Below are 26,716 nucleotides of genomic sequence, written 5' to 3' on the forward strand. Positions count from 1 at the left end.
CTGAGATAACTTGTAGGCCAAGAGCCAACCTTGCTACCTAAAGCTTCAGTCAGAGCATTAACTGTATTGGGATCATAGTTTATACCCTCGAACTTTGATTTGGAATTGTAAAACTCTTAGATTTGAGAAAGAATCAGAATCCTCTATTCATTCACCAAAGATATGAATATATACAAGTGCACAAAGCATAGAAAAGGAAAATATCACAAAATATTTACAAGAATGGAAAACCCTAACTATAGAATTATAACACTCCCCCTCAAGTTAGAGCATGTATGTTAATCATGCCCAACTTGTTACATAGATAATCTATACGTCTTACATCAAATGCTTTCGTGAAAATATCTCCTAATTGTTCTCCAGTCTTCACATATCCTGTAGATACCAACCTTTGTTGAATTTTCTCACGTACAAAATGGCAATCAACTTCAATATGTTTAGTCCTTTCATGAAATACTAGATTAGACGCAATATGAAGTGCTGCTTGATTATCACACCACAACTTTGTCGGTATGGTGATTTCAAATCTCAACTCAACAAGAAGTTCATATATCCAAATCAATTCATACATAGATTGTGCCATTGCTCTATATTCTGATTCTGCACTTGAACGTGACACCACATTTTGCTTCTTACTCTTCCAAGAAATCAATTTACCACCAACAAAAACACAATACCTTGAAGTTGATCTTCCGTCTTCTTTAGATCCTGCCCAATCGGCGTCTGAGAAACATTCAATATTAGTATGACCATAATCTTTATATAATAAACCACGTCCGGGAGCAGCCTTCAGATAACAAAGAATCTGTTCCAATGCAACCCAATGCCTGTAAGACATGACATGTATTGACTCACAATACTTACTGAATAGGCTATGTCGGGTTGAGTCACTGTAAGGTAATTAAGTTTTCCCACTAACCTCCTATATCTTTCAGGATCTTTTAGCAATTCTCCATCTTTTGTGAGCTGTAAGTTGGGCATCATTGGGGTACTACATGGCTTAGCTCCTAGCTTTCCTGTTTCAGTCAACAAGTTAAGTACATATTGTCGAAAAAACAGCTTGTAACCCTAGGGGCATTTTAGTAATTATGTGTACCCTAGGGCTTCCCACTAGTCTATTTATTTGGCCTATTCTCTTGTACTTTGTGTATCAGAATTAATAATAAAAATCAGTGTCTATCGTGGTTTTTCTCCCTGTATTAGGGTTTCCACGTAACTGTGTTGTTATTCTCTTCCCTACTCTTTTATTTTTGACATGGTATCAGAGCAAGGGGACGAAACCCTAGCCACTATAGAAGAGAACCATCCACAGTCGCCTTCAGCTGGTGGATCTTCGAGTTTTGATATGAAAACCGCTATTCGAGCCGCGGTAAAGGAGTGTTTTCAAGCTACCTCATCGGAATTAATTTCTGCCATCTAGTTGCAGTCAACAGAAAGCCGCCGTCAATGGGAGCCGCAGATGGACAGATCTGAAGAATGCACAAATAGAGCCGATCTGCCTCGTCTCGCGCCGCCGTCAACTGATCCCTCAGGTACGGTTCCGATCGGGGACGTCCGCATCCGCAGCAACCCTTGGCAGATAGAGTTTCTTTCGATCGCGCCTTCGACCTGCAACTTCCGATCGACGAACAGGGTGGGTTTCCGATCGCGCCTAGGGCTTCAGACCTTCGACAGCTTCCGATCGAGCCTAGGGCTTCGGCTTCGACCTGCAAAAACTCAACTACGCCGGCGTACCCTAGGGTTTTCGTGTCGATCCGGCGAACCCTCTCGTCCGGCAAAGAGAACATGACCTCTCTGATTCTGCCCTAGGCACATTTGACCAACAACAGGCCGACAACCGCCTCCAGTCGACGACTACCTTCTAGCCGTCGATTTCCTTCCTGCCGTTAGTGGCTGCCCCGTTTCCAACCGGTTGTGGCTCGACCCAAATACTCAGATGAAAGCCCGGTAAATTCTTTCCCTATTTTACCTACTACAAATATCTTGCCTGTGTTTCCCTCAGTTGACAATACGACCAGCTTGAGTACGGTTGGAATCGGTACCATCGCCCAGTCAGGCAATATACAGTCTTTTGGTCTTATTAGTGTGAACGATAGAAAGCCTTGGATTGTTGACTCAGGGGCGACGGATCATCTTACTGGTACCTTTGATCAGTTTCTCTCATATTATCCAAGTGCTGGTAACAAACGAATTAGGATTGCAGATGGGTCGTTCGCACCTGTTGCAGGAAAAGGGGATTTATCTCCGTTTGAGGGTTTGGTTTTGCGGGACGTTTTGCATGTTCCTAAAATTTCATATAATTTGTTATCCATCAGTAAGATTACAAGAGATTTGAATTGTAGGCAGTTTTTTCACCCGATCTGTTTATTTTAGATCTAAGCTCGGGGATGACGATTGGCACTGCCCCGGCACGATGGGGGACTCTACTTCCTAACTGATGATGTTTCCTCTAGGAATGATTATAGGACTAGCCTTGTCTCCTTAAATTTTTCTACCTCTGAGAATGATTTTTTGTTATGGCATTACCGCTTAGGGCATCCGAACTTTCAGTACATGAAACACTTATTTCTACATTTATTTCGCAATATTAATGTGTCTTCTTTAAAGTATGAAGTGTGTATTCGTGCCAAACAGAGTCGTGTCTCCTTTCACTCCCAGCCTATAAACCATCCAAACCCTTCACCTTAGTCCACAGTGATGTTTGGGGTCCCTGACTAACCACAACCTCCACAGGGAAACGCTGGTTTGTCACTTTTATAGACGACCACACTCGGCTTACTTGGGTCTTTCTTCTCACTGATAAGTCCGAGATATTACTGTATTCCAACAATTTTATGCCACTGTGGAAACCCAGTTTAATGTCAGGATTGGTATTTTGAGAAGTGACAATGGGCGGGAATTCTTTAACGCTTCCTTCTAGGAGTTTCTTACTTCCAAAGGGATTATCCACCAGAGTTCGTGTGCCTACACTCCCCAACAAAATGGGGTAGCAGAGAGGAAAAATCGTCATTTAGTGGAAGTTGCTAGTCCTTAATGCTATCCACATCACTCCCGTCTTACCTATGGGGTGATGTCATCCTTACTGCTGCTCACTTAATCAACCGAATGCCTTCCCGGGTCCTCAATTTTCAAAACCCCTTAGACTGTTTAAAAGAGTCATACCTACGACTCGTTTAGTCTCCGATGTACCACCTTCGAGTTTTTGCCTGTGTTGCCTTTGTTCACTCTCATGGTCCAAACCGCACGAAATTTACTCCCCGTGCTCAAAAGTGCGTCTTTGTTGGGTATCCACTCCATCAGCGCGGGTATAAATGTTACCACCCCATCTCCTCGCAATATTTTTGTTTCCATGGATATCCCTTCCTGAGAGGATCAACCCTTCTTCCTTGTAGCCACTCTTCAGGGGAGACCTCTAGTGAAGAGACTATCTGGTCCACATATATCAATTCCCTTGAGTCTGCCCTCTTCCCGAACATGTTGGTCCTATCTTTCCTACCAATCAAGTCCCATGGATAACATACTATAGGAAAATCTCAGGAAGGAAACAACGTCACCTGTTTGCATCTCGGCTCTGGTCCATGAGTCAAACCCGACATCAGGTACATGTATTCCTGAAAATTAATGAGATGTATACTTGTAACTACGAGTGCAGAGAGGAAAAAGGAGGGAAAGGTGCTGATAGCACCACTATAGCAGATGAGAAGACGACAGTGAAATGACGATCAGAACAGCTCTGAAAATGGTGAAGTGATACTAAAGATAATGGTGAAAAAGGTGTGATTTCTGAAGATGAGAAACAGGAAGAGGAGACTAGTGATCACAATGGAAATTTTGACAGTTTGAAGGAATATGATGCTTCTCTTGATCTTCCAATAGCCCTGAGGAAAGGTATTCGGTCATGTACAAGGTACCCCATGCATAGTTACATGATATATAGTAACCTGTCATCAGAATTTAGGGCCTTTACCACTAGTTTAGATGCAGGGGTGATACCGAGTAACATACAGGAAGCAATGGGAACTGAAGTTTGGAAGGCTGTTGTTATAGAGGAGATGACGTAACTGCTTGTGTCTTTTCAGTACGAAGTATTCGAGTGTAAGCTTCTTCCAACGATAAGATATTTGAGCTTGACAACACTTGATCTTTGACCATCTCATATTTAGGTGCAAGACCTACTAAAAAGCTCATGATAAACAACTTTTCACGTGCTCCCTCACAAAAGAATTTGATACCGCTCATCTCAATGCCTCTTCTTGGTGCTCCCTTGCAAAAGAATTTAAAGATCTCTCCATTCAAGACATCAGTCTCAATTGGAATGCCTTCATTTTTCAGCTTTCATGATTTTGTAATTGCTTAGTTTTTTGGCTATAAGTTTATTTTTCAGATCCGCATTTGATGTAAGCCTTTGTATCAGGCATGGTTTCTTTCAGCTTTGTTCTATGTTTAAGTCTCTTTGCTCTAATAGTTAGGAGATGATGAGAGTGCTACGGAGGTGTCAACCTAGTTGAGATGTCCTGGTGCATTTACTAATCTATGTTATGTTTTGATTTGTTTTCAAGTGGTTGTTTCCTTTCATTCACTTATAACAACTTTCATTATCTTAATGAAGTGGTTTGTTTCTTGTTAAAAAAAAGATAAACAACTTTTCATGTTGAGCCATTGGAACTTTTGGATCCATGCTGATTGGCATCAAGGCATTGAGTTCCGCGCATGTATTTTTTAACCTCCATAAAGTAGCTTATAAGAGATTTTTCTCCTTGATCAGATTGATATAGAGTCTTACAAACATCAAACACTCTATTAATATTCTCTTTCCCTGAATAAAGGAAATCCAAATATTCCAATAGTTCATTGACTGATTCGCAGTGATTTACTAGTTCAACAATTTCACAGTCAATAGAATTCTTGATTTGTAGAAGCATTCTTGAATCGTTCCGCCACCAAATCTTCTTTATTAGCATCAACCGGTGACTCTTCTGTGATGTGATCATCCATCTCCATGTTCCTAATAAAGTGGCGAACATTTGATCTCCATGAATAGTAGTTAGGTCCATTCAACTTGTGTTCAGTTACTTTTGACACCATAGGAACAATCTCAGACGTGACTACTGGTTTCTTATCAGCCATTACCCCAAAAAATAGACACCGGACAACAGAGAATCAAACCCTAATTTACCGAAGAGATGTCTTTACAAGCAGTGGGTATATCTATATATCCCAAACAAACACACCACCAAGAAGAGTCAACAAAACTGAGGAAACCCACAGAAGACGAACCAAAATTAATGGTGCATGCGCCTACACGCGTTGGCGCGTGGACGGACGACAAAGAAGAACAATCGGTGCGTGAGCCTCATGCGCTGGTCAGATGGGATCTGAACTTTGGGGTTTTGTAGATCGGTGGTTGGGCTCTTCGATGGACTGGGCGGTGTCGAAAAAATAGCCTTTTTTTCCCCCCCGGCAGCGGCGGCGGCTAACGACGGCTAACGAACCAAAGACGGCGACTGTGAGCAAAAGTGTTAACTCACCTCTCTACAAAACCCTAAATGTATCACAAACAGGTTCTAAATTCTCAAACCCTAAGGTTCACAAAACCTTAAGTTTGTTTAGAGGGCCCTGATACCATGTAAAACTCTTAAGCTTGAGAAAGAATAAGAATCCTCTATTCATTCACCAAAGATATGAATATATACAAGTGTACAAAGCATAGAAAAGGAAAATATCACAAAATATTTACAAGAATGGAAAATTCTAACTATAGAATTATAACAGGAATGATTAATCTCGAGCCTCGAAACCTGTTTAAAAGAATGGATGATCGATCTCAAATAAGTTTGTAAGAGAGTGTTTGGCTTACCAACATGAGTTGAGTCGAGTTGGTATAATATACCACCTCATGGTTTGGCCCACCAACATTAAATGTTGGTGGAGTTGGTATATTTTATCAACTCACCCAAACTTCCCTTCTTTCCATGTTTTCAATGGCTCCACCCATCGATCACTGTCACACTTCGAGAACTAACTCTGGGCTTCGACAACCGCCTTCGATGAAAACACCGGCGACCAACTCTGGTCTCCGACAACCACCTCCGATGACAACTCCAATGATCAACTCCAGGCTCCGACAACCATCTCCGATGACAACTCCGACGATGAAATCCGGACTCCGAAAACCACATTCGATGACAGCTTCGACAACCAACTTCAAGTTCCGACAACCTATGTGCGACCAACTCCGACAACCAATTCTGGCCTTCGACAACCACCTCCGGTGACTTAACTCCGACGACCACCTTCATGCTACCAACTCCGACGACCAATTGGCTCCGACAACAAACTTCGATGTCCAACTTTGACAACCACCTTCGTAGGCTCCGGCAACAACTTCCGACTACAAACTCTAATGAAAATCACATTCGATGATCACCTTTGAGCGAGCAACTTCAACGACCAATTCGAGACTTCGACAACCACCTTCGACGACAAACTCTGACAACTAACTCTAACACCACCATCATGCGACTAACTTCGGGCTCCGACAGTCACCTCTGACTACAATCTCCAGCGAAAATCATCTTCGATGATCAACTTCGACAACCACTTTCGCCCGGCCAACTCTGGGATTTGAAAACCACCTCCAACGAAAAATTTCGACAAGCAACTCCAATACACCTTCATGTGACCAACTTTAGACTCCAACCACCACCTCTGACTTCAAATTCCAACAAAAATCATCTTCGATAATCAACTTCGATAACTACTTCCGACTACTATAAGACTGATGACTGTTAAAGTATGTTGTAGGGTTGTTGATTATATAAAAAATATTATTTTGTCTATATTAAGTGTAATATCTATACGTTTGCATATCAAATGAGTGCTGAGAATATTTAGACGAAAAGTATGTAACATACAACAAATAAAAAAAAAACCACAAAATGAATTTTTTTTCCTGGAACATTTTCCAGCAAGAATTTGTGAAATATAGAGATTTGTTCTATGATGATCCTCTAAATTTAGAAGAAATGAAAGTGAAACTGTTGAGGAAATGTGGTGACATTCTATTGGCTGTTAGGATAATGAGGGAGATTTATTAAAAAAAAATTCATGACATAGTAAAAATATAGAGCAACAATAGGAAGAAGAAGAAAAAAAGAAGATGATAATGAAATTCATGGAGAAAAATTAGCTACAATCAAAAGTTTTGATTTCGCTTTAGTTTCTCATTTTATTTAACCATATTTCCACGAGAATTGTAATGGGTTAATTGTTGTTCGTTGCCCAAAAAAGAAAAAAAGAAAGAAAGAAAAGTTTTAAAAATTAAAAGAAAAAATTGCAATCCATATTTTATTCAAACAAAGTTTGGTAGAATTATTGAATAAAAAAGTTTCAAAATAAAAATAGTAATCATAAAAGCATATTATTTAGAGTTCAAAAAACTGTATCAGATACCCAGACATATGAACACAACTCTGCACCCCAAACACAGACATATGAACTCAGACCAAATAACTCTGCACCCCAAACACAGACACATGAACTCCATAGATATATGAACTCCACAGACATGAACTCTAGACATCCTATCTCAACTCAGCACCCCTAACAGCCCCTAAGTTTGTCGTTTCTCAGGGAGGAGAACTGGATCGTGTCGTCTGCAAATTGTAAATGATTGATGGAGATTCCCGAATTTCTAATACTAAAGCCTTCAATAATATCTAGTTTGATTCCTTGCGTGAACATTCTGGTAAGGCAAATGCACCACCAAGGTGAAAAGGAAGGGGGAAAGAGGGTCTCTTTGTCTAAGACCCCCTGGTTGCCCTGATCTTGTCTCTAGGTCTGCCAATGATAATGATGATTAATGAAGTAATTAGCCGAGGAAATACATCCCATTATCTACCCTCTCCATGTGTTGTCGAAACCTTTGGAAACTAAAATGTTGTCCAAGAACTCCAAGTCAACTGTATCAAATGCTTTCGTTATATCAAGCTTTATCACCACGCCTTTTTCCTTGGTTCTCAAATAGAGATCAATCAATTCATTAACAATCAATGAAGCATCAATAGTCTGCCGGTTGGCCACAAAACAATTGATTCTAGAAAATGCTATGAGGGAGAACTTTCTTAAGCCTTTTTCAAAGCACTCTTGCAATGACCTTATATAGGCATGTAGTGAGACTAATATATTTGTAATCTCCAGCAGTTTTAGCATCAGTTTTCTTGGGGATGAGGCAAATGTACGTCTCATTAAGATTGATGTTGATAATAGCCTTCTCAAAAAAGTCTTGGAACGCCCCTTTGATATTGGGTTTAAGGATGTTCCAATGCTTTTTAAAGAGTTCAGTAGTGTTACCATCCGGACAGGAGGACTTGTTGTTGCCCAACTCGGTTATTCCTCACCAAGTTTTGGGCTCGAAAAAGGGGGCTTCTAAAGCTTCAGCTTGTTTGGAGGATATAAGATCCCATTTGTCAATGGTAGGAAGAGTCAGATTACCACTCCTTTTATCGTATAGCTTTTGGTAAAAGTCAATAAATTTGGCTTCAATGTCACTGTCATTGACCAGACTGTTGCCATCCTTGGAGAGAATTTCCACCATGGTGTTTTTTCTCTTATGGTAAGACATGAGTCTGTAAGAATCTGCTATTCTCATCCCAATCCATAGTTCATTTCAGCTTACACCTTTGCTTCCATCTGATCTCTTCCTTGTAAACTGAAATGGCTCAAGGAGGGGATAAAAGGTTTATATTTACCCTCCGTTTACTATTCCTTAGAAATAAAAATACTCCATTCCTGACTTTACCTTGATACACGAGTAGCTTGGATTGAAGGGGATGCCTGTAGAAAGCTCATTTTGATTCTAAGAGTAGCTTGGATATATCCATGGTTTATTCCTTATTGCTATAATGATTTTCGTTATAATGATTTTATGTTGCATTTCATGCCTCATTGTATTTCAAGCACTAGCCTCTTTTCATTTCATCAATGAAAAGTTTTGTTTCCGTTCCACAAAAAAGAAAATATGATTTGGTCTGTTGATGTTTCACACTTTTTAATGAAAAGATTTGTTTCCTCCATAAAAAGAAAGATCTCTGTTAAGAATGCTCAACAGATACATGGATATTCTTCTATCATATGTGCTTCGTACGTTCTTCCATTTAAAGGATGCAAATTGTTGCAATTTTTTCCTTCCGTGAATGTTTATCTCTTTCTGGGTGCACTTGATAAAATAAATGGGTTAGTGATGATTCATTCTTTCCCAGGATTTGTGGATTACTTTTTTGTTGCTTCTTGAAGTGTTTTGTTTTATTTTCTTCTCTATTGTGGTTATTTATATTTAAAGTGTGTGTACATATACACACACGTACATACATACCTTGATAAGAAATATAGATACCTTCATTTCATAGAAATATGGAGGAACATTAAAACACTTCCACTGAAATCACTTCTTTTATTGTTTTAGATACATTTTTGGAGCTTCTAGAACCATATATTTTAAAGGACATGCTTGGATCGCTGCCTCCGGAGGTAAAAGATTAACAATGTAATGGTATTTTTCCATTAAGAGAACAAAAGTCAAATGATAGTATTTTTTGGTTTCTTTCAGATTATGCAAGCTTTGGTAGAGCATTATAGCCACAAAGGATGGTTGCAGCGTGTAGAACAGTGTGTGCTTCACATGGATATTTCTTCCTTAGATTTTAATCAGGTTTTTACCATCTAATCTTTTCATTTGTATCCATCCAACTTTCTTTTTATGTATTTTATCTAATTTTTACCACATACGCATGATCAAGTCACCAATTTGTGTGGTTACAAGAATTTGAAATAATAAATGATGTTACTAGCCATATGAATGATAACAAATACCAAAAAAGTACCCACCACAGACACGCGGAAAAATAAATGCGCAGCACTTGCCCAAGAGATGTTTAATGCATCTCTCAAACCTTTTTTCAGTCACCCAAGAGACAAAGTAACAGATGCACAAAAGCCCGTGGCTAATGCATACTACGACGGAACTCTAGGGTACCACCTATATTTAGATCAGAGCAGGTCATATTTCAGTCACTAACATGGATAATACCATTTGCAAATTGAACATAGGAGAGGTGGACTTAACTCCTCTTCTTGTCCTTATGATTTCTTTTATAATAAAAAACAATTTCATTGTTTATAAAATTACAAAAGAGAGGAGGAAAGATTCCTCAAGCCAAATGAAGAAAATGGGTTAACAGGAACAAGGTTTCTATAGTTTTCCTTCCTGGATCATCAATACACATCATGGTTATGGTAAGAAAATGGATTGGCAAAAGATCTTCCTGGCTAACTCTGCCGAACAATTTGAACTCACCTCTTGGCTGGACGTTTATCAATATTGCAAAGGTTGGACTCTTCTCGTTGGGCTGTTCTTTGGTACTACACCCTTGTATATCTTTCATGGTTTTCAATGAAGATTTTTTTTCTAATTTTTAAAATTTAAATGGAAATGAGCCACTTCATTGATATAATGAAATGAGACTAATGCTTAAAGTACAGGAGGATTATACAATGAGCTAAAAAGGCCTAAGGGTCAGGAGACGCACCTGGACATCTCAACTAGATTTACATCATCTTAGCGATTGTTCAATAGCACCAGTTAATAGCTGCAAGAAGTGTAACCGATTGCATTTCTCTCCATCTTCCCCTTGTACTATATGGGTCTCTTGAATGTTACTTTCAGTTTTTGCACCCACTCCAACGAATTGTTTGAGCTGTTAAAAATGTTACGAGGACTTGAAACATTTGGCATCTTATACAGGAGATTTGAAGTTATAATGAAGGCTTGGTTTATCAATTAAAGAAATATTGGAAAGGGTGAAAAAGTAGGGTTGCTAGAGCTATGGGATCTCCTTTATTAAAACCCACTGGTTCTTTGTACTTATATTAGTCTCATTTCATTATTTCAATGAAGAAACTTGTTTTCGTTTAAAAAAAAAAAAATTATAATTATACCTTGTACTTCTTTTCTTCTACAGGTTGTTAGGTTATGCCGGGATCATGGATTGTATAGTGCATTGGTATATCTTTTCAACAAAGGATTAGATGATTTTAGGACACCTTTAGAGGAGCTGTTGGCAGTGCTACGAACCAGTAAGAGCAAACGTGCTTCCTCCCTTGGGTATGATACATTGGTTACATCTTTTTATTTAATTATTATATTGTATGTGTTTATAACTTTTCTTATTCATACCAATTTTCTGTTGTGAGTGTCATTATCTCCCTGTGCTGTATCCAAGGTCAGGTGTTTATTGCTAAACCATGATGACAACGGCTACAAGAAATTTAGTTATATCAATACTTTAACAATCAATACTCTCCCACACTTGTGAACTTGGAAAAGGCCCAGAAAATGGAAGTCAATATCTATTGTGGACTATACTTCCTTAAAGCATCCTTTATATCAAACTAGCATTGATTGATTGTTTGGTTGTTGCTAAGAACTTCAATGGTGGCTATAAAACTTCTCAACCTCTTTTTATCTTCACCTTAGTAGAGGATGTTTATTTAAACCCCCATCAGTTCCAAGCTTTGCAATTGTTGCTCAGTGGCCCTTTCAGTATGATATCTTCTCAACTCATAGCACATATTCAGGGAGGTGAGATTCTCTAGAGAATTTTTGGTTGAGGGGAGTTTCACATAGCTTGGAGAAGCATTCTTGGAGCCATCGGAGAGAGTTCTCAAAGAAGGTGAGGGGGAGCTCTATCTTTGTTGGATTCAATGATACAAAAATAGGTTTCGGTTTTGCTAGTCCTTATTAGTGGTGAAGCTCTTTCTTCTTTCTCTCAATAAAAAAAAAAAAAAAAGGGCTTGGGCAATGGATGGTGTTCAATTCCATGGGTATGTGGGTTCGTCGTGTGGTTCAAGGGAGAGGACGAAGGTGGGGTGGTGATAGAGAGGGGGGAGAAAGTGATATTTGTACATTTTAATCAGAATTATGGTTTGAGCGGAGTGAACACATTTCACATTTTTTAGGATAAAAGTAAATCTTGGTTGATCAATGATCAAGGAATTCCAACTAGATTCTACCGTGAAATTGGAGAACTCATCTTGGGATTTTATTCCTCTCTTTATCCCAAATGTGACGGAAATAGATCAATACCATACAACCTTGAATGGCTAAGAAGAGTGACAAGAAACCAGAATAGTCAGCTTGTGGCAAGGTTCACCCCAACAGAAATCAGAAAGGCAGTTAAAGAGTTGGGAAAAAAACAAGACCCTTGGCCCAGATGGCTTTACCCCTGAATTCATTCTCAAATTTTGGGATCAACTAAAGGATAACTTCTCAAAGCTGTTTGATGAATTTTATAGCAACGGGAAGTTAAACTCGTCTGTTAAAGAGAATTTCATATGCCTAATTCAAAAGGAGGATGCAGTGTTGGTAAACGACTTCAGACCTATTAGCCTAACCACTCTTGTGTATAAAATAGTAGCAAAAGTGCTTGCCGAAAGACTTAAAGGGATCATGCCAAGCATAATAGCTCAACTCAAAGTGCATTCATTGAGGGGAGACAAATTCTTGATCCCATCCTCATAGCCAATGAAGCTATGGAAGACTATAGATCTAAAAAGAAAAAATGGGTGGATCCTAAAGCTTGACTTAGAAAAAGCATTTGCTAGAGTGGACTGAGAATTCCTTGAGAAGGTGCTTCATGGAAAAAATTTCGATCTTAAATGGATTTCTTGGATGATGGGATGTATCTCCAATCCAAAATTCTCCATTTTCATAAATGGAAGACCAAGAGGAAGAATTATAGCAACTAGAGGAATTAGGCAAGGGATCCTCTTTCTCCTTTCTTATTCCTTTTAGTAAGTGAAGTGCTTAGTGCTTTAATTACAAGACTGCATGAGAAAAGGAAATATAAAGGCTTTATGGTTGGAAAAGAAAAAATTCATGTCTCCATCCTACAATTTGCGGATGACACTTTAATTTTTTTTGCAAACATGGAGATGAAATGTTAGATGATCTTCGGAAAACTCTGGATTTTTTTGAATGGTGCTCCGGGCAAAAGATCAATTGGGAGAAATCAACCCTTTGTGGATAAATGTTGAAAATGACGAGCTGTTTTCAGTGGCTGCTAGATTAAATTGTAAAGTTAAACATCTCCCTTTTATGTACCTTGGCCTACCCTTGGGAGGGTACCCAAAGAAGATAGATTTTTGGCAGTCGTTTATTGATAAAATACAAGGCAAGTTGGACAAATGGAGAAGATACAACCTTTCTCGTAGAGGAAGAGCAACCCTTTGTAAGTCAGTACTTTCAAATCTTCCTACTTACTATATGTCTGTCTTCCTTTTTGATGCCAGGAAAGGTGCTATCTAAGTTGGAGAAAATGATGAAGAACTTCTTTTGGGAAGGTCATAAAGGAGGAAAGATTAATCACTTAGCCAAATGGGAGTTGATTTCTAAGGCCCAAAAGGATGGAGGGCTTGGTTTGGGAGAATTAAAAGAAAGGAATCTGGTGCTTCTAGCCAAATGGAGCTGGCGCTTTATGAATGAGGATTCCTCTCTTTGGTGTAAAGTTGTCAAGAGTATCCATGGTAGGAGATTGTTTAGTTGGCACACTTCGGGCAAGGTAAGCTGTAGTCTTCGAAGCCCATGGATCAATATCTCAATGTCGTGGCTGAAAATGGAGGCTTTAGCGGTGTTCAAACTCGGTGTGGCAGTCGAATAGCTTTTTGGTTGGATTCTTGGGTTGACAACATCCCTCTACAAATCAGATTCCCAAGCTTATTTCAAATAGCACACAACCCCAATGGTTTGGTCTTGGACCATTAGGATAGTACAACTTCCTTTTGGTCCATCTCCTTTAGAAGACTCTTGAAAGATGAGGATATTTTAGAATTTCAAGGCTTGTTAAGCATCATAGCCACACAAAAAGTGAAAGAATGGATTGATAAACGGTCATGGTCCTTGGAAGCAAATGGCATTGAGTTATTATTTAAAAAGATTAAAAGATTAATGCTAGTGTTGTACCAGCTCACTTCTCCATCTATTAGGAAGTGAAACGTAATTTCTTTTATTTGTTGAAGATATAGATTTTAAGTTCCTTATCCCTCTTTCATTTTCTCATCTGTGATGGTTTGAGAAATTCTAAGTTGAAATGATGCTTTGCCCCATTAGATACCCTTAAATGTGTGAGCAAACATGTATGGTTTATTTTGTGGATAGGCAAGAAAGTGGTTCTCCTCCCTCTAAGTAAGTTCTCTCTCTGCCCCCCCCTTTCTCCGCCTCCTTCCTTCCTTCTTTCCCCCTCTCTCCGACCACTTTCTGGTGTCTCTCTTTTCCTCTGCCTTCACTTTCCTCCTCTGGTGATTGTAACAATGGAACTAAAAAGATGTTGCATCCTCGATCACTCCTTTTGTTTGTGGTAAGCAGTCAACGGTTTCTGGGTGGAAGACTTGGAAAGAGGTCCGCTCGTTTTCCTATCTACAGCCTCATCCCTCTGGCTCCAAGATAGCTTTTATAGACTCTTGAATGGTCAAACATTCAAATTTTTCTTACTAAAGGAAAGAGTAGATCAGAGTTTCATCCGTCTAGCTAAATTTCGTGCCAAAGATAGGTGGTTTGTAGAATGTGCGGTTTGGCCTGCAACAGGGGGAAGGAAGAACATCCATATTCCGTATGGTGACGACAAATCTGGTTGGCAAGATTTTAAAGACATGGTTAGTGTTTGCATCCACAACTTCATGGAGCCCCTTGTTCAAAAGATAAAAAATTTCAAAGAAGCTTCCAATAGAGCTTGTTCATCTCAACAAAGCTTGGATAGTGCCTTCATCTCAAGGGCTTCATGAAAGAAGCTTCTCAGAAGTGGTAAAAGGGAAAAAGAGTTTTACTTATCCAGATACAAAGGCTCCTATGAAAAATGTTGAAATTCAGCTGAAGTCCCCTGTTTCAGTCTTGGCAAAACAGAGCAAGAACTCATTTTGGATTTAGAAGAATTATGATGTTTCCAGAGAAGATTTTAATAGTTTATAGATCATTTCGAGACTTTTTGTGTTCAATGAATGGAAGGAAATAGCAAAATAATTAAGTAAGGCCGTTAGCTCCAATGTCATTATCAATCCCCTATTTACAGATAAAACTCTAATCAAGGTCAGTCAAGGAGATTTGAACGATCTGGTTACAATTCAGGGCAAATGGCAATTATTCGGTTCCTATAACTTGCTATTCGAAAAATGGAATTCAATAAGTCATGGCAGACCCTCAGTGATGAAAGGATTTGGGGGCTGGTTATCGATTAAGAATCTTCCACTAGATTATTGGTGGATGACCCTTAGTGATGAAAGGATTTGGGGGCTGGTTATCGATTAAGAATCTTCCACTAGATTATTGGTGTAGAAACACTTTTGAAGCAATAGGGGCTTATTTTGGTGGTCTTGAATCCATTAGCAGCAAAAATTCTCAATCTTACCAATTGCTTGGAAGCTGAATTCAAGTCAAAAGAAATCTTAGTGGCTTCATGCCAGCAACCATTGAAATTAAAGATGAAAGTCGTGGCAATTTCTACTTAAATTTTGGTGACATCGAGTGCCTTGATGCGCCTATCAAGTCTCTTGGTAGTTTATTCATTAAGGATTTCTCCAATCCAATAGACTTAGATCGTTTGAATCAAGTTATGAAGGTTGAAGGGTCAATTTTCAAATTGCTGATTCAAATTGGTCCTTCCTTGTATCTTCTCAGTCCAAACCGAGTTTCTCAAGAAACCCATATCCGTTTCCAAAGAAGACTACCTCGAAGCCACAAAACTTGAAGGGGGGCTTGAACACTGCTAAGGAATGTGAAAAGTCACCTTTTATGCAAAGAAACATTGATAAATCAGATACATAAACGTTGGTTTTCGTGGAAGAAGCTGAGCAGTCACCAGAATGTGGAGAGCTCTCTGTGAAAGAAGTCGAAAAGACCCAGTCACTTGATGTAGAAGTTGAAAAGGCGCTTCGAGTAGCCCCCTATCCATTCCAAACTCTTCGGGAGAATCCGATGCTAGGGCCATCCCACAAGTTTTAATTTCTGCAATAGGCCCTATTTCCGCCATAAAGAAGAGAGAGATTTTGGGAGGAAGCTCATCCGACAAGTTTCCTTTGAAAGTTGAAAAGCCTCTCTCACAAAAGAAAGAAAGGTCAATGGCCAACTTATGCGGGATGTCTAATGAATTCTCAAGTCTTAGTGACGTGGCAAAAAATAATCCTGACCCTCTGCAGCCAAAAACAATTGACCTACGTAAAAAAGAAATCCATGCGTCATTTGAGCCCATATCACTCTTCCCCAGCCCTTCCATGAGCAAGTCTACTTCCCCTGTTTCATCAGAACAGTTGGCTCCTCTGCCCTTGGTCTCTTCGGTGCCCAACACAAGCAGTTCCTCATCCTCTCTTGTGCCTTCCTCATCAAATATCTCTTCCTCCTTCAAGGTCGTGCCTAGACCTAGCTGGCTAGTGGTTAAACGACATTCCAAAGCAAGACATTCCTCATATCTTTTTAAATCCTTCCCAAAGCATTTCATCAGAAGAAAGCACTTGAAGGACTCTTTTAAGAATTCTTGCCTCGATCAAAATCCGGATCTGTTGGAAGTTAGATGCACATTTTCTCGAGGACTTCTCCAAGACAACATGTCAGCTTCCCTATCCTCCCACCCTCCTCTATTTAAACACTATGTTTTTTCCTTGCCTAACTCGGAGTTAAATTTCCTGAGAAAGGGCGAAGCTCTCATTGATTCCCCTTTTAGTGTGAGTAGTGAAGAACTTGATTGTTCCAACAAAGGTGAAGAGTCAGAGGATTTGAGGAAGGAAGCACCTTTAATAACCAACCTAAATACCCTGTTTTAGATAGAGGATGAAAATCCTTTAGGTGAAATAGATCCCGACATCACTTCTCCAACCCTTCTGTTTGATCTACCAGCCCATTTGAAGTCCATAGTCACTGATTGCAGACTTGTCTTGGATTGCTAGCTGACTGCTCGGGCAACTTTTAAAGAAGCATAATCCATTAGTAGTTTAGTTCCAAGAATAAGAAAAAAAGAGTTTCGAAGCAAGCTTCATCAAATCCCTTTGGAGCTCCAAAGAGAGAGGTTGGGATTTTGTTGAATCATATGGCACTTCTGGTGGCTTACTGACAATGTGGGATATGAGTTTGATATCTGTGGTAGAAACTTCGAAAGGTGGGTATTCTTTATCAATTAAATGCACCACAGTTTGTAGTAAGACTTGTTGGATCACTAATGTTTATGGGCTAAATGACTACAAGGAAAGGAAATTTGTTTGGCCAGAACTCCTTTCCCTTTCAGACTATTGTGTGGAAGCTTGGTGCATTGGTGGTGACATCAATATTACAAGATGGGCCCACGAGAGATTCCCTGTTGGCAGAAGCACCAAAGGTATGAGGGAATTTAATGATTTTATAGACCAAGCCAAACTTCCGGAGGTCCCTTTGTGTAATGGCAAATTTACTTCGTCTCGAGAAGGTGTTTCAGTTTCAAGATCTCTATTAGACCGTTTTTTCATCTCTAAAGCTTGGGATGAGGAGTTTGAAAGCTCTAGAGTCAATAGACAAGTCCGTACTTTCTTCAATCACTATCTAATCTTACTAGAAGCTGGTTCATTCAGCTGGGGCCCCTTCCCTTTTAGATTCTGCAACAGCCGGTTGCCCAACAAGGATTGTGTCAAAATCATCGAGACAACTTGATCGAGTTGTGCTATTGATGGCTGGGCCGGCTTTGCCCTTAATCAAAAATTGAGAAAAGTAAAATCAATAGTCAAGGTTTGGCACTCCAAATTTCAAGAAGATCAAAGAAGGAAAGAAGAAGGGTTGTTAAAAGAAATCGAAAAATGGGATGCTCTTGCTGAAAGTTCTACTCTCTCTAACAGTGAAAATGTTATTCGATCCTTTCTGAAAGCTTAATTAATGTCACTCTATAGGCTGGAGGAAGTTAATCTAATTCAGAAAAGTAAGTTGAACTGGCTCAAATTGGGAGATGAAAATACGAGCTTCTTTCATAGATTTTTAGCAGCAAAGAAGAGAAGAAACTTCATCACTTAACTAGTAGATGATCAAGGGGTGCCAACTAAATCTTTTAAAGAAATTGAAAGCCTAATCTTGAATTTTTATGGTAGCATCTTTCTTAAATGCCCGGGGAGAAGGCACATTCCCTTGAATTTAGATTGGCCTTGTATCAATTCTAACCAGATGTTACAAGCTAAGTTCTCAGACTCAGAAATCAGATCAGTCATCAAAGACCTTGGGAAATGTAAAGCCCCTGGCCCAGACGGTTTCACCATTGAGTTTTTGTTGAAATTTTGGAACCTGGTTAAGTCAAGTTTCCACTCCACTTTTGAGGAATTGTACAAGAATGGAAGGCTTAATGCTTATATAAAAGAAAACATCTCTTTAATTCAAAAGAAGGAGGTAGCAGTTGCGGTCAAAGATTTTCAAGCCAATCAGTTTAACTATTGTGACTTATAAGGTCATTGCAAAGGTGGTGGTCGAGAGACTAAAATTGGTGATGCCAAATATCATTGCTCCTTCCCAAAGTGCATTCATTGAAGGAAGGCAGATTTTGGATCCTATTCTTATAGCTAATGAAGCGGTGGAAGAGTATCGAGCTAAAAAGAAGAAGGGGTGGATTCTCAAGCTAGACATGGAGAAGGCTTTTGACCGTGTTGACTGGGATTTCTTAGAAAAAGTGTTGAGAAACATGAATTTCAGTTAGAAATGGATAGAGTGGATTATGGGGTGTGTAAAAAATCTAATGTTTTCAGTCTTCTCAATGTTATACCAAGGGGAAGAGTGTCTGCTACAAGAGAAATAAGGCAAGGTGATCCTCTCTCACCTTTTCTTTTCCTTCTGGTTAGTGAAGTGTTGAGCGCCTTGGTGAACAAGCTCATTCAATCCGGTCTTGTTGAAGGCTTCTTGGTTGGAAAAGAAAAGGTTCATGTTTCCGTTCTTCAGTTCGCGGATGACACACTATTTTGCAAGCATGACAGCACCATGCTTGCTAAACTCAAGCAAACAGTAGAGTTTTTTGAATGGTGCTCGGGTCAGAAAGTGAATTGGGAAAAATCAGCCCTTTATGGTATCAATGTGGATGAAAACGAGTTGCTAATCACAGTTGCATCACTGAATTGCAAGGCTAACCACCTTCCTTTTTTCTACCTAGGTTTGCCTTTAGGTGGGTATCCGAGAAAATTGTCCTTTTAGCAACCGTGTTAGATAAATTTCAAGCTAAACTGGATAAATGGAAAAGATTCAACCTCTCAAGAGGAGGTAGAGTTACTTTATGCAATTCAGTCCTTTCAAATCTCCCAATTCATTACGTCAATCTTTCTTATGCCTGAAGGAGTTATTTCAAAAATGGAGAGGATACTAAGGAACTTCTTTTGGGTGGGCCATAATGGTAGCAAGTTAAATCACTTGGTGAAGTGGGCTTCGGTGCAAAAACCTTTAGCTGATGGAGGCCTCGGTCTGGGTGGCTTCAAGGTAAAGAACTTAGCTCTCCTAGCTAAATGGGGGTGGAGATATTTTGATGAGGAGGACTCCTTCTAGGGTAAGGTAATTAGAAGCATTCATGGTAAAGATTCTTTTAATTGGCACACGGCAGGTAAAGGTGGTAAGAGTTTGAGAAGCCCTTGGGTTAGTATCTCGAAATCTTGGCTAAAAGTTAAGTCACTGACCATGTTCAAGTTAGGAAATGGCAGCTGGATCGCATTTTGGCTATACCCTTGGGAAGGAGTGACCCCCTTTAATATTTTGTTTTCAAGTCTTTTCAGAATCACCATTTTTCCAAAAGGATCCGTAGCTGACCATTGGGACAGCCTTTTGGCCTCATGGTCAATCTCATTTCGCCGATTACTTAAAGATGATGAGGCGCTTGAATTTCAAGAGTTGCAGCAAGGAGAATCTCAGATGCGTTTGACAAAAGGGTGTGGTCTATATCAGCCATGGGCAATTTCACGGTCAACTCTCTCAAAAATCACCTTTCCCCTTCCTCCCCTTTGGATAAATCTCTCTTTTCGGCCCTTTGGAAGACGAATAGCCCTCGAAGGGTTAGCATCCTCATTTGGATAATGCTCTTTGGCTAGCTGAATGTTGCCTCTGTTTTACAAAGCAAATTGCTCTCTAATTACCTCTCCCCTTCTATATGCCCATTATGCCTTCATTTTGACAAACGTCCTCTCCACCTTTTCTTTTTGTGCTCATACTCAGCTTGGTGCTGGGAGAATTTACTGTCCATCTTCAATCTATCATGGGTAATGAGCAACGACTTCCGGGGAAATGTGCAGCAACTTTTAGTTGGAACAAGCTTTAAGAACTCCATCCGTTTACTTTGGCTTAATGCGGTTAAAGCTCTATTGGCAAATTTATGGTTTGAGAGAAACCAGAGGGTGTTTAATGATAAATCTCTTGGGTGCCAAGATCGCCTTGAATCTGCTCGTCGTCTTGCTTCTTCTTGGTGCACCCTCTCCAAACACTTTAATAGCTACAGTATTATGGATTTCAACATCAACTGGAGAGCTTTTATCTCCCCTCCTATTGGCGGATCTTAGCTTCATCAGTTGTTGTTTTCTCTTGTTTTTTCAGCTTTGTTTTTTCTTTCGTTCCATTTTCTTTATAGTTCCCTGTCTTTCCGGCCACTGTTTGGGCCTTGTTATGCTGTTTGTTTTATGTTTGACTTCTTCCCAACATTAGTCATGGTTCTCTATTCTTGGAAATGATGAGGGCGCTAAGGGGGGGTGTCAACCTAGTTGAGATGTCTGGGTGCGCTAGCTGATCCTTAAGTCTATGCTTTTTGCTCATTGTATAATCCTCTTGTACTTTGGGCTTTAGCTCACAATTATTTTAATATAAAGAATCATTTCCTTTTCAAAAAAAAGGAAGCAAATGGCACTTTCACCGTCAAATCACTTGTCACCCATCTTTCAACAGCTTCTCCAATCGATCAACCTTTAAGAAAGGCGTTATGGAAATCTAAAAGCCCTCAGCGAGTCAACATTGTCATATGGATAATGTTATTTGGATCTCTTAACTGTTCAATGTTTTGCAATAGAAGCTGTCCTCCCATTATTTATCTTCAAATAGATGTGCACTGTGTAAAGGAAATTGGGAAGACCTTCAGCACCTTCTTTTTGATTGCTGCTATGCTCAAAATTTCTGGTTTTCGTTACTCAAATTGTTCGATATCAGCTGGGTTTTTGGTAAAATTTTCGGAGACAACGTCTTGCAGATTTTGGTGGGATTGAAACTCAAGGAAAAACAGCAAATCCTGTGGAATAATGCAGTAAAGGCAGTGCTGGCAGATTTATGGTTTGAAAGAAACCAAAGAGTTTTCCATGACAAGGAAACTCCTTGGTTTTTCAGATTTGAGGCAGCCCGTTTGAATGCATCCATGTGGAGCTCACTCTCCAAGGCTTTTGCGGACTATTCCAGCCAAGAAATTAGCTTAAACTGGCGCGCCTTCCTCTCCCAGAGTTCTAGTGTTGCTGTCTCAAATGGTTGCTCTAGGAATCAGAGCTGGTTGCTCCTATACTCGGAGGACAGTAGCTTCTTCTTTTAGTATTGTATTTTGGAATACCCTGTGTAATTGTCTTAAGTCTTTGTATTAGTTTTGCGACTTGTTTAAGATCTTATTTGTTTGGGCTGTATTGTACTGAATTAAATTGATCAAGTCCACATTCTTTTATTCTTGGAGATGATAATGATGCTAAGGGGGTGTCAGCCTAGTTGGGATGCCCAGGTGTACCTGTTGATCCTAAGTTTTAGTTCTATTTTGCTATATCTCTTGTACATTGAGCATTAGTCTCTTTTCATTATCTTAATGAATATAGTGGCTCGTTTCATTTTCAAGAAAGAAAAAAAAAAGTAAATCTTGGTTGGAGCGTTTTGGCATTGGTAAGCTCTAGGCTTCTTATTGGTGCTCTCTTTTTCATTTATTTGAGTCTTATTCTCTTTGTGATGTATGTATTAATTGGAATGTTTTTATTCACTCCTGTTTTTCTTTTCTTTTGCATTTTTCCTTTCTAAGAGTTCGCATGTTGAGCATTTCACCCCGTTCATTAATAAATGAAATGTTTGTTTCTTATTCAAGAAAAATTGTTCATTTATGAAGGAGCGTGGGTGTTATGCTTGGTGTATGTTTACTCGATGATGATTTTGTTCAAATCTTTGTGTATTGTTTCCTTTTCTCCAAAAAAACCTAATTTATGCATATTGATTGAAGTACAATTATTTTTCCTCTACAGGTATAAGACACTTGTTTATTTGAAGTATTGTTTTTCAGGACTTGCTTTTCCACCAGGTATTATTGAAGTTGTTGTAGGTTTGTTATTTCATGTACCCCAATGCACCCCAAAATTATGATATTTTATGCAATCCGTTTCTGTATAATTAATGATTTGAAAATCTGTTTTTGCTACACTACATTCATTCTTTTATTTGACCTGCACAAGTATATTTGAACTGATGAGAAGCATTAAGCTTTCTCTGTTTTCAGGCCAAGGAACTCTTGCTCATTCACGCGTGCAATCTCTTAGAGATGAACTGCTACAGTTTTTGTTGGAGAATTCTGATCCAGTGGATACAAGATCAATTTCAAATAAATCATCTGAAGTTGGATATTTAAATTTGTATCATCTCTTAGAGTTAGATACTGGAGCCACTTTAGATGTTTTGAGATGTGCTTTTGTTGAAGACGAAGTCCTCAAGACCAATTCTTCTCCAGATGGTTCAGTTGATGCACGTATGCAGCTACGAGAAGAAAAGAACTCAATTTCTGGAAGAAAGAACTTTCTAATTCAAAATGTAGTGGATGGTCTTATTCATGTTCTCGATAAGGCTATCTGTGAAACAGATGGGTCCCAAGCTGGCGATAATATCACATTGGTTAACAACTGGCCTTCAAAGAAGGACTTAATTCATTTGTTCGACTTTGTTGCCACTTACGTTGCGTGTGGAAAGGCTACTGCCTCTAAAGATGTGGTTGGTCAGATTTTGGAACACCTGATATCCAAAAGCGATATTGCAGAAACGACGTCTGATTGTCTGCCTCATGTTACTGCAAATAGTGTACATTCAAGAAAAAGGGAAAAACAAGTACTTTCCCTATTAGAGGTGGTTCCAGAGACCCACTGGAATCCGTCTTCTGTGTTGAGGATGTGTGAGAAAGCACAATTTTTCCAGGTACTTTTGCCATATTCTTCTCTTTTCCAGTCATAGGAATCCGATTTCATTGAAGTAATGAGATATGCAAAAAGTGACCGAAGAACTTTTACTTTCAACCTAGATTGGAATCCCTTTTTTGTATTCCTCTCCCTAGGCATGGAGCGTCTGGTCTTCATGCTTTTTAGGTTGTTATTTTAATTGATGTTAGCTATATCTATCCTATAAAAAAAGGTTCAAAGGAGTAATGAAAAGATTATTGTTTTTGCATATGAGCAAGATGATTACAAAAAGAATTAGATTTGAGACAAGACGGTGAAGCATGAAAGGATATTGCAAGGCAAAGCTGGTTGAGACTTCTAGGTTTATAGTTTCCATATTCATTTACATGACTTGTTCTTTTTTATGCTTTTCAGTTTGTGGGTATAATACTATTCTGTTTGGTCGTACTCTGACATCTTTCATGTTATAGGTTTGTGGCCTAATTCATAGCATCAGACGTCAGTATTCATCAGCTTTGGATGGCTACATGAAAGATTTAGACGAACCCATTCATGCCTTTGTCTTTATCAACAGAGCATTACTGGAGCTCAGCAATTCTGAACGAACTGAATTTCGGGCAGTGGTCATTTCTCAAATTCCAGAGCTTTTTAACTTAAACAGGTTACACAGTTATCTTCTATGAAGTTACCCTGTATCCTCATCATACTTAGCAGGTTTATCTGGAATGCTTCGATCTTTAAAATGTTGAATTTTTGGAAAATTGCTAGAACTAACCTAAAAACTTATAACTTAACGCTTGGTTCTCTTTTTCCAGCCAAGAGTGGTCTAGCAGCTTAGATTCTTGTTTTTGTTTTTCACTTGCTTTGTATTAAGTTCTTTGAAGGGTGTTTTCAACACCTCTTTTGCTTCTTGGTCGATTTGTAAGAGTTACTCTTATCATTGATATTTGAGTTAGTTTTGTTTGGATATGATGAGGGGCTAAGGGGGTGTCAACCTAGTTGAGATGTCCGGGTACGCCTCCTGATCCTTTGTTATGTATCACTTTGTTTCAAGTACACATCTCTTGTACTTTCTTTTTATTCATTAATAAGAAGTCTTGTTTCCTTTTCCAAAAAAAAAAACTTATAACTTTATAAAAGAGGACCTACTTTCTTAGAAGTATTCTTTTTGGGATATTTTTGAGGAGTGAAATAATATGTTTACCTTTAGACTACAAAAGCGTTGAATACCATAAATTTGATCATACCTCTCTTGATTTATCTCTGTTTCAGCTAAATGACCTCTCGTTTTTATACATTATTTTGTGTCTTTCCAACCATGATTATGAACTGAACAAGAAATTAAAGGATCTTTGACTTTTAATATCCGAAAATCAAAATGATCTAATTTTAAACTTTGTGAGGCTACTTAAAAGTCAAGATGAAATATTTTCCTCTAAAGACATCTATATAGATTTATTGTGACAATAAAGTTGTCATTTGTATAGCTCATTATCCAGTTTTACTTGATAGAACTTATCTTCTTACATCACAACAAATTGCTGCTGATATACTGACAGAAAGATTTCCCAAGAAACAGTTTGATAGATGGATTGACAAGTTGGCTATGGAAGATACTTTCAAACCAACTTGAGGGGGAATGCTAGAATTTTTATTGTTTATGAATGTTTGTGTAAATATTAATGGTCAAATGTTTTTTCTTTATTGTTTTAATTCTTTTCCACATTTGTAATAGGTTTTTCTCCGATATAAGAAGAGCTAAATTACAGATATTATTCATATCAATACATTTTTACCCTCTCAAAATTAAGGGGAAAAAATCAGTCTTTTATTTCCATAAGTGTACTATTTCAGTCGGTCATTTCTTTCAATTTCCTCTCTCAAACATATCTGATTCTTTGCAGAGAGGCAACATTCTTCTTGGTCATCGATCATTTCAACAATGAGGTTTCAGACATCCTCTCGCAGCTTCATAATCATCCAAGAAGTCTATTTCTGTACTTGAAAACTCTCATTGAGGTTCACCTATCTGGAAGCCTGGACTTTTCTTGCTTAAAGAAAGATGGTAATTTTGGGGTCAACTATTCAACTAAAGGACTGGATGATTACTTGCAAAAGCTCTCCGATTTCCCTAAATATCTGTCTAACAATCCTGTTGATGTGACTGATGATATAATTGAGCTTTATGTGAAGGTATGCATTTACTTTGTTCAAGCGCAAAATCGATAGTTGCATATTTAAACTTGTTCTTTCACTCAATTGATAGTGGTCGTCATTGGATGCTGTCCTATGCGATATATTAGGTATTATTGATTGTAATTCATTTTTTTTCATTATTAGGTATTATTTATTGTAATTCTATTTTTTCATAAGACAGTATTTTTTATTGTACTGCTGGAAAGTACAAGAATATAGGAGAAAAGACCAAGGGAGTTTCCCAGAAAGCCTATACACCTTGTATCAACTGAATGGAGCTATAATTACAAAAGGAAGTAGAGAGAATACACCAATGGGAGATAAAAAATTGAATTTCCCTCGCATCGTTTAGAATCTCTTCCTCTTAATTTCTCCCAAAGAGTTGCAAGCATGAAAACTTTTCTTATGTAAGTTGTCAGTTTGCTCATCATAAATAGACAAAAGATGTGTGAGGTAGGCAAAAAATCTTTACCAATGAAATATGATCATAACAAACGACAACCCATTTCTAACCAACGCAAGTCCTCTTGCTTGGTGGATGGAAATTGCCAAAATCGCCAAGAGGTCTATTCATTCTTTAGTTTACCTTACGCCTGTCTACATCTTAGATTTCATCCTATCTCAAATTCATCATTCCCACAATCACTTACCATTGTAAAAAGGTCTGATGAACAAGTCCTTTAAAAGCTGCTGGCTTGTTATCCTATCAACTTACCTTGCAGTGTTTTGTTACCTTTACCCACCTTTAACTTAACGGCCTCCTTGATTAAGCTGCGGTGGTTTCCATAAAACCACATAGGCTTTTACCATACTAGTTTTTTGTTCTTCTAGGCTTCAACAACATAACGCTCGGGAAAGAACTTGTTAGTATATTGATTTTTCTTTGGATTGTAATGAATTTCTTGAACATAGAGAGCTTGATCCTTAATTGTTGTGCGATTTGTAGCTACTTTGTCAGTATGAACGTGAATCAGTTCTCAAGTTTTTGGAGACTTTTGATAGCTACCATGTGGAGCATTGTTTGCGCCTCTGCCAACAATATGAGGTTATTGATGCTGCAGCATTCTTGTTGGAGAGGGTTGGTGATGTTGGTAGTGCTCTTTTCTTAACACTTTCTAGCCTTGACAAAAAATTTCATGACCTAGAGGCTGCGGTGGGAGGTATTGTTACAAATGGTGCTTCAAGTGGTTCTAATGATTCACAACATTTCAGCTCTGTTTTGAAATTGCAAGAGGTTTGTTGGTTGAACTTCTGAAATGTGAATGAAATTTCTACATGTTTTCATGTATAAGCTTTGCTGCCGGGAACTCATGTTTTCTCCAATCATTCTTGT

General features: G+C 38.7%; 1 protein-coding gene across 2 annotated transcripts in view; it reads left to right on the forward strand.

The window, feature by feature from the left end:
* LOC120074784 (vacuolar protein sorting-associated protein 8 homolog) overlaps window positions 1-26,716 on the forward strand; it is a 44,365-nt gene that overhangs the window by 7,689 nt on the left and 9,960 nt on the right. For both annotated transcript variants that reach the window (XM_039028026.1, XM_039028025.1), the window contains exons 7-14: window positions 9,464-9,528; window positions 9,608-9,709; window positions 11,019-11,161; window positions 22,270-22,325; window positions 22,521-23,206; window positions 23,658-23,848; window positions 25,092-25,380; window positions 26,330-26,617. In XM_039028026.1, the coding sequence (XP_038883954.1) occupies window positions 9,464-9,528; window positions 9,608-9,709; window positions 11,019-11,161; window positions 22,270-22,325; window positions 22,521-23,206; window positions 23,658-23,848; window positions 25,092-25,380; window positions 26,330-26,617 (1,820 nt within the window). The remainder of the gene's footprint in view (window positions 1-9,463; window positions 9,529-9,607; window positions 9,710-11,018; window positions 11,162-22,269; window positions 22,326-22,520; window positions 23,207-23,657; window positions 23,849-25,091; window positions 25,381-26,329; window positions 26,618-26,716) is intronic.

Source organism: Benincasa hispida, chromosome 1 (assembly GCF_009727055.1).
Source record: "Benincasa hispida cultivar B227 chromosome 1, ASM972705v1, whole genome shotgun sequence".
Classification (NCBI taxonomy): Eukaryota; Viridiplantae; Streptophyta; class Magnoliopsida; order Cucurbitales; family Cucurbitaceae; genus Benincasa; species Benincasa hispida.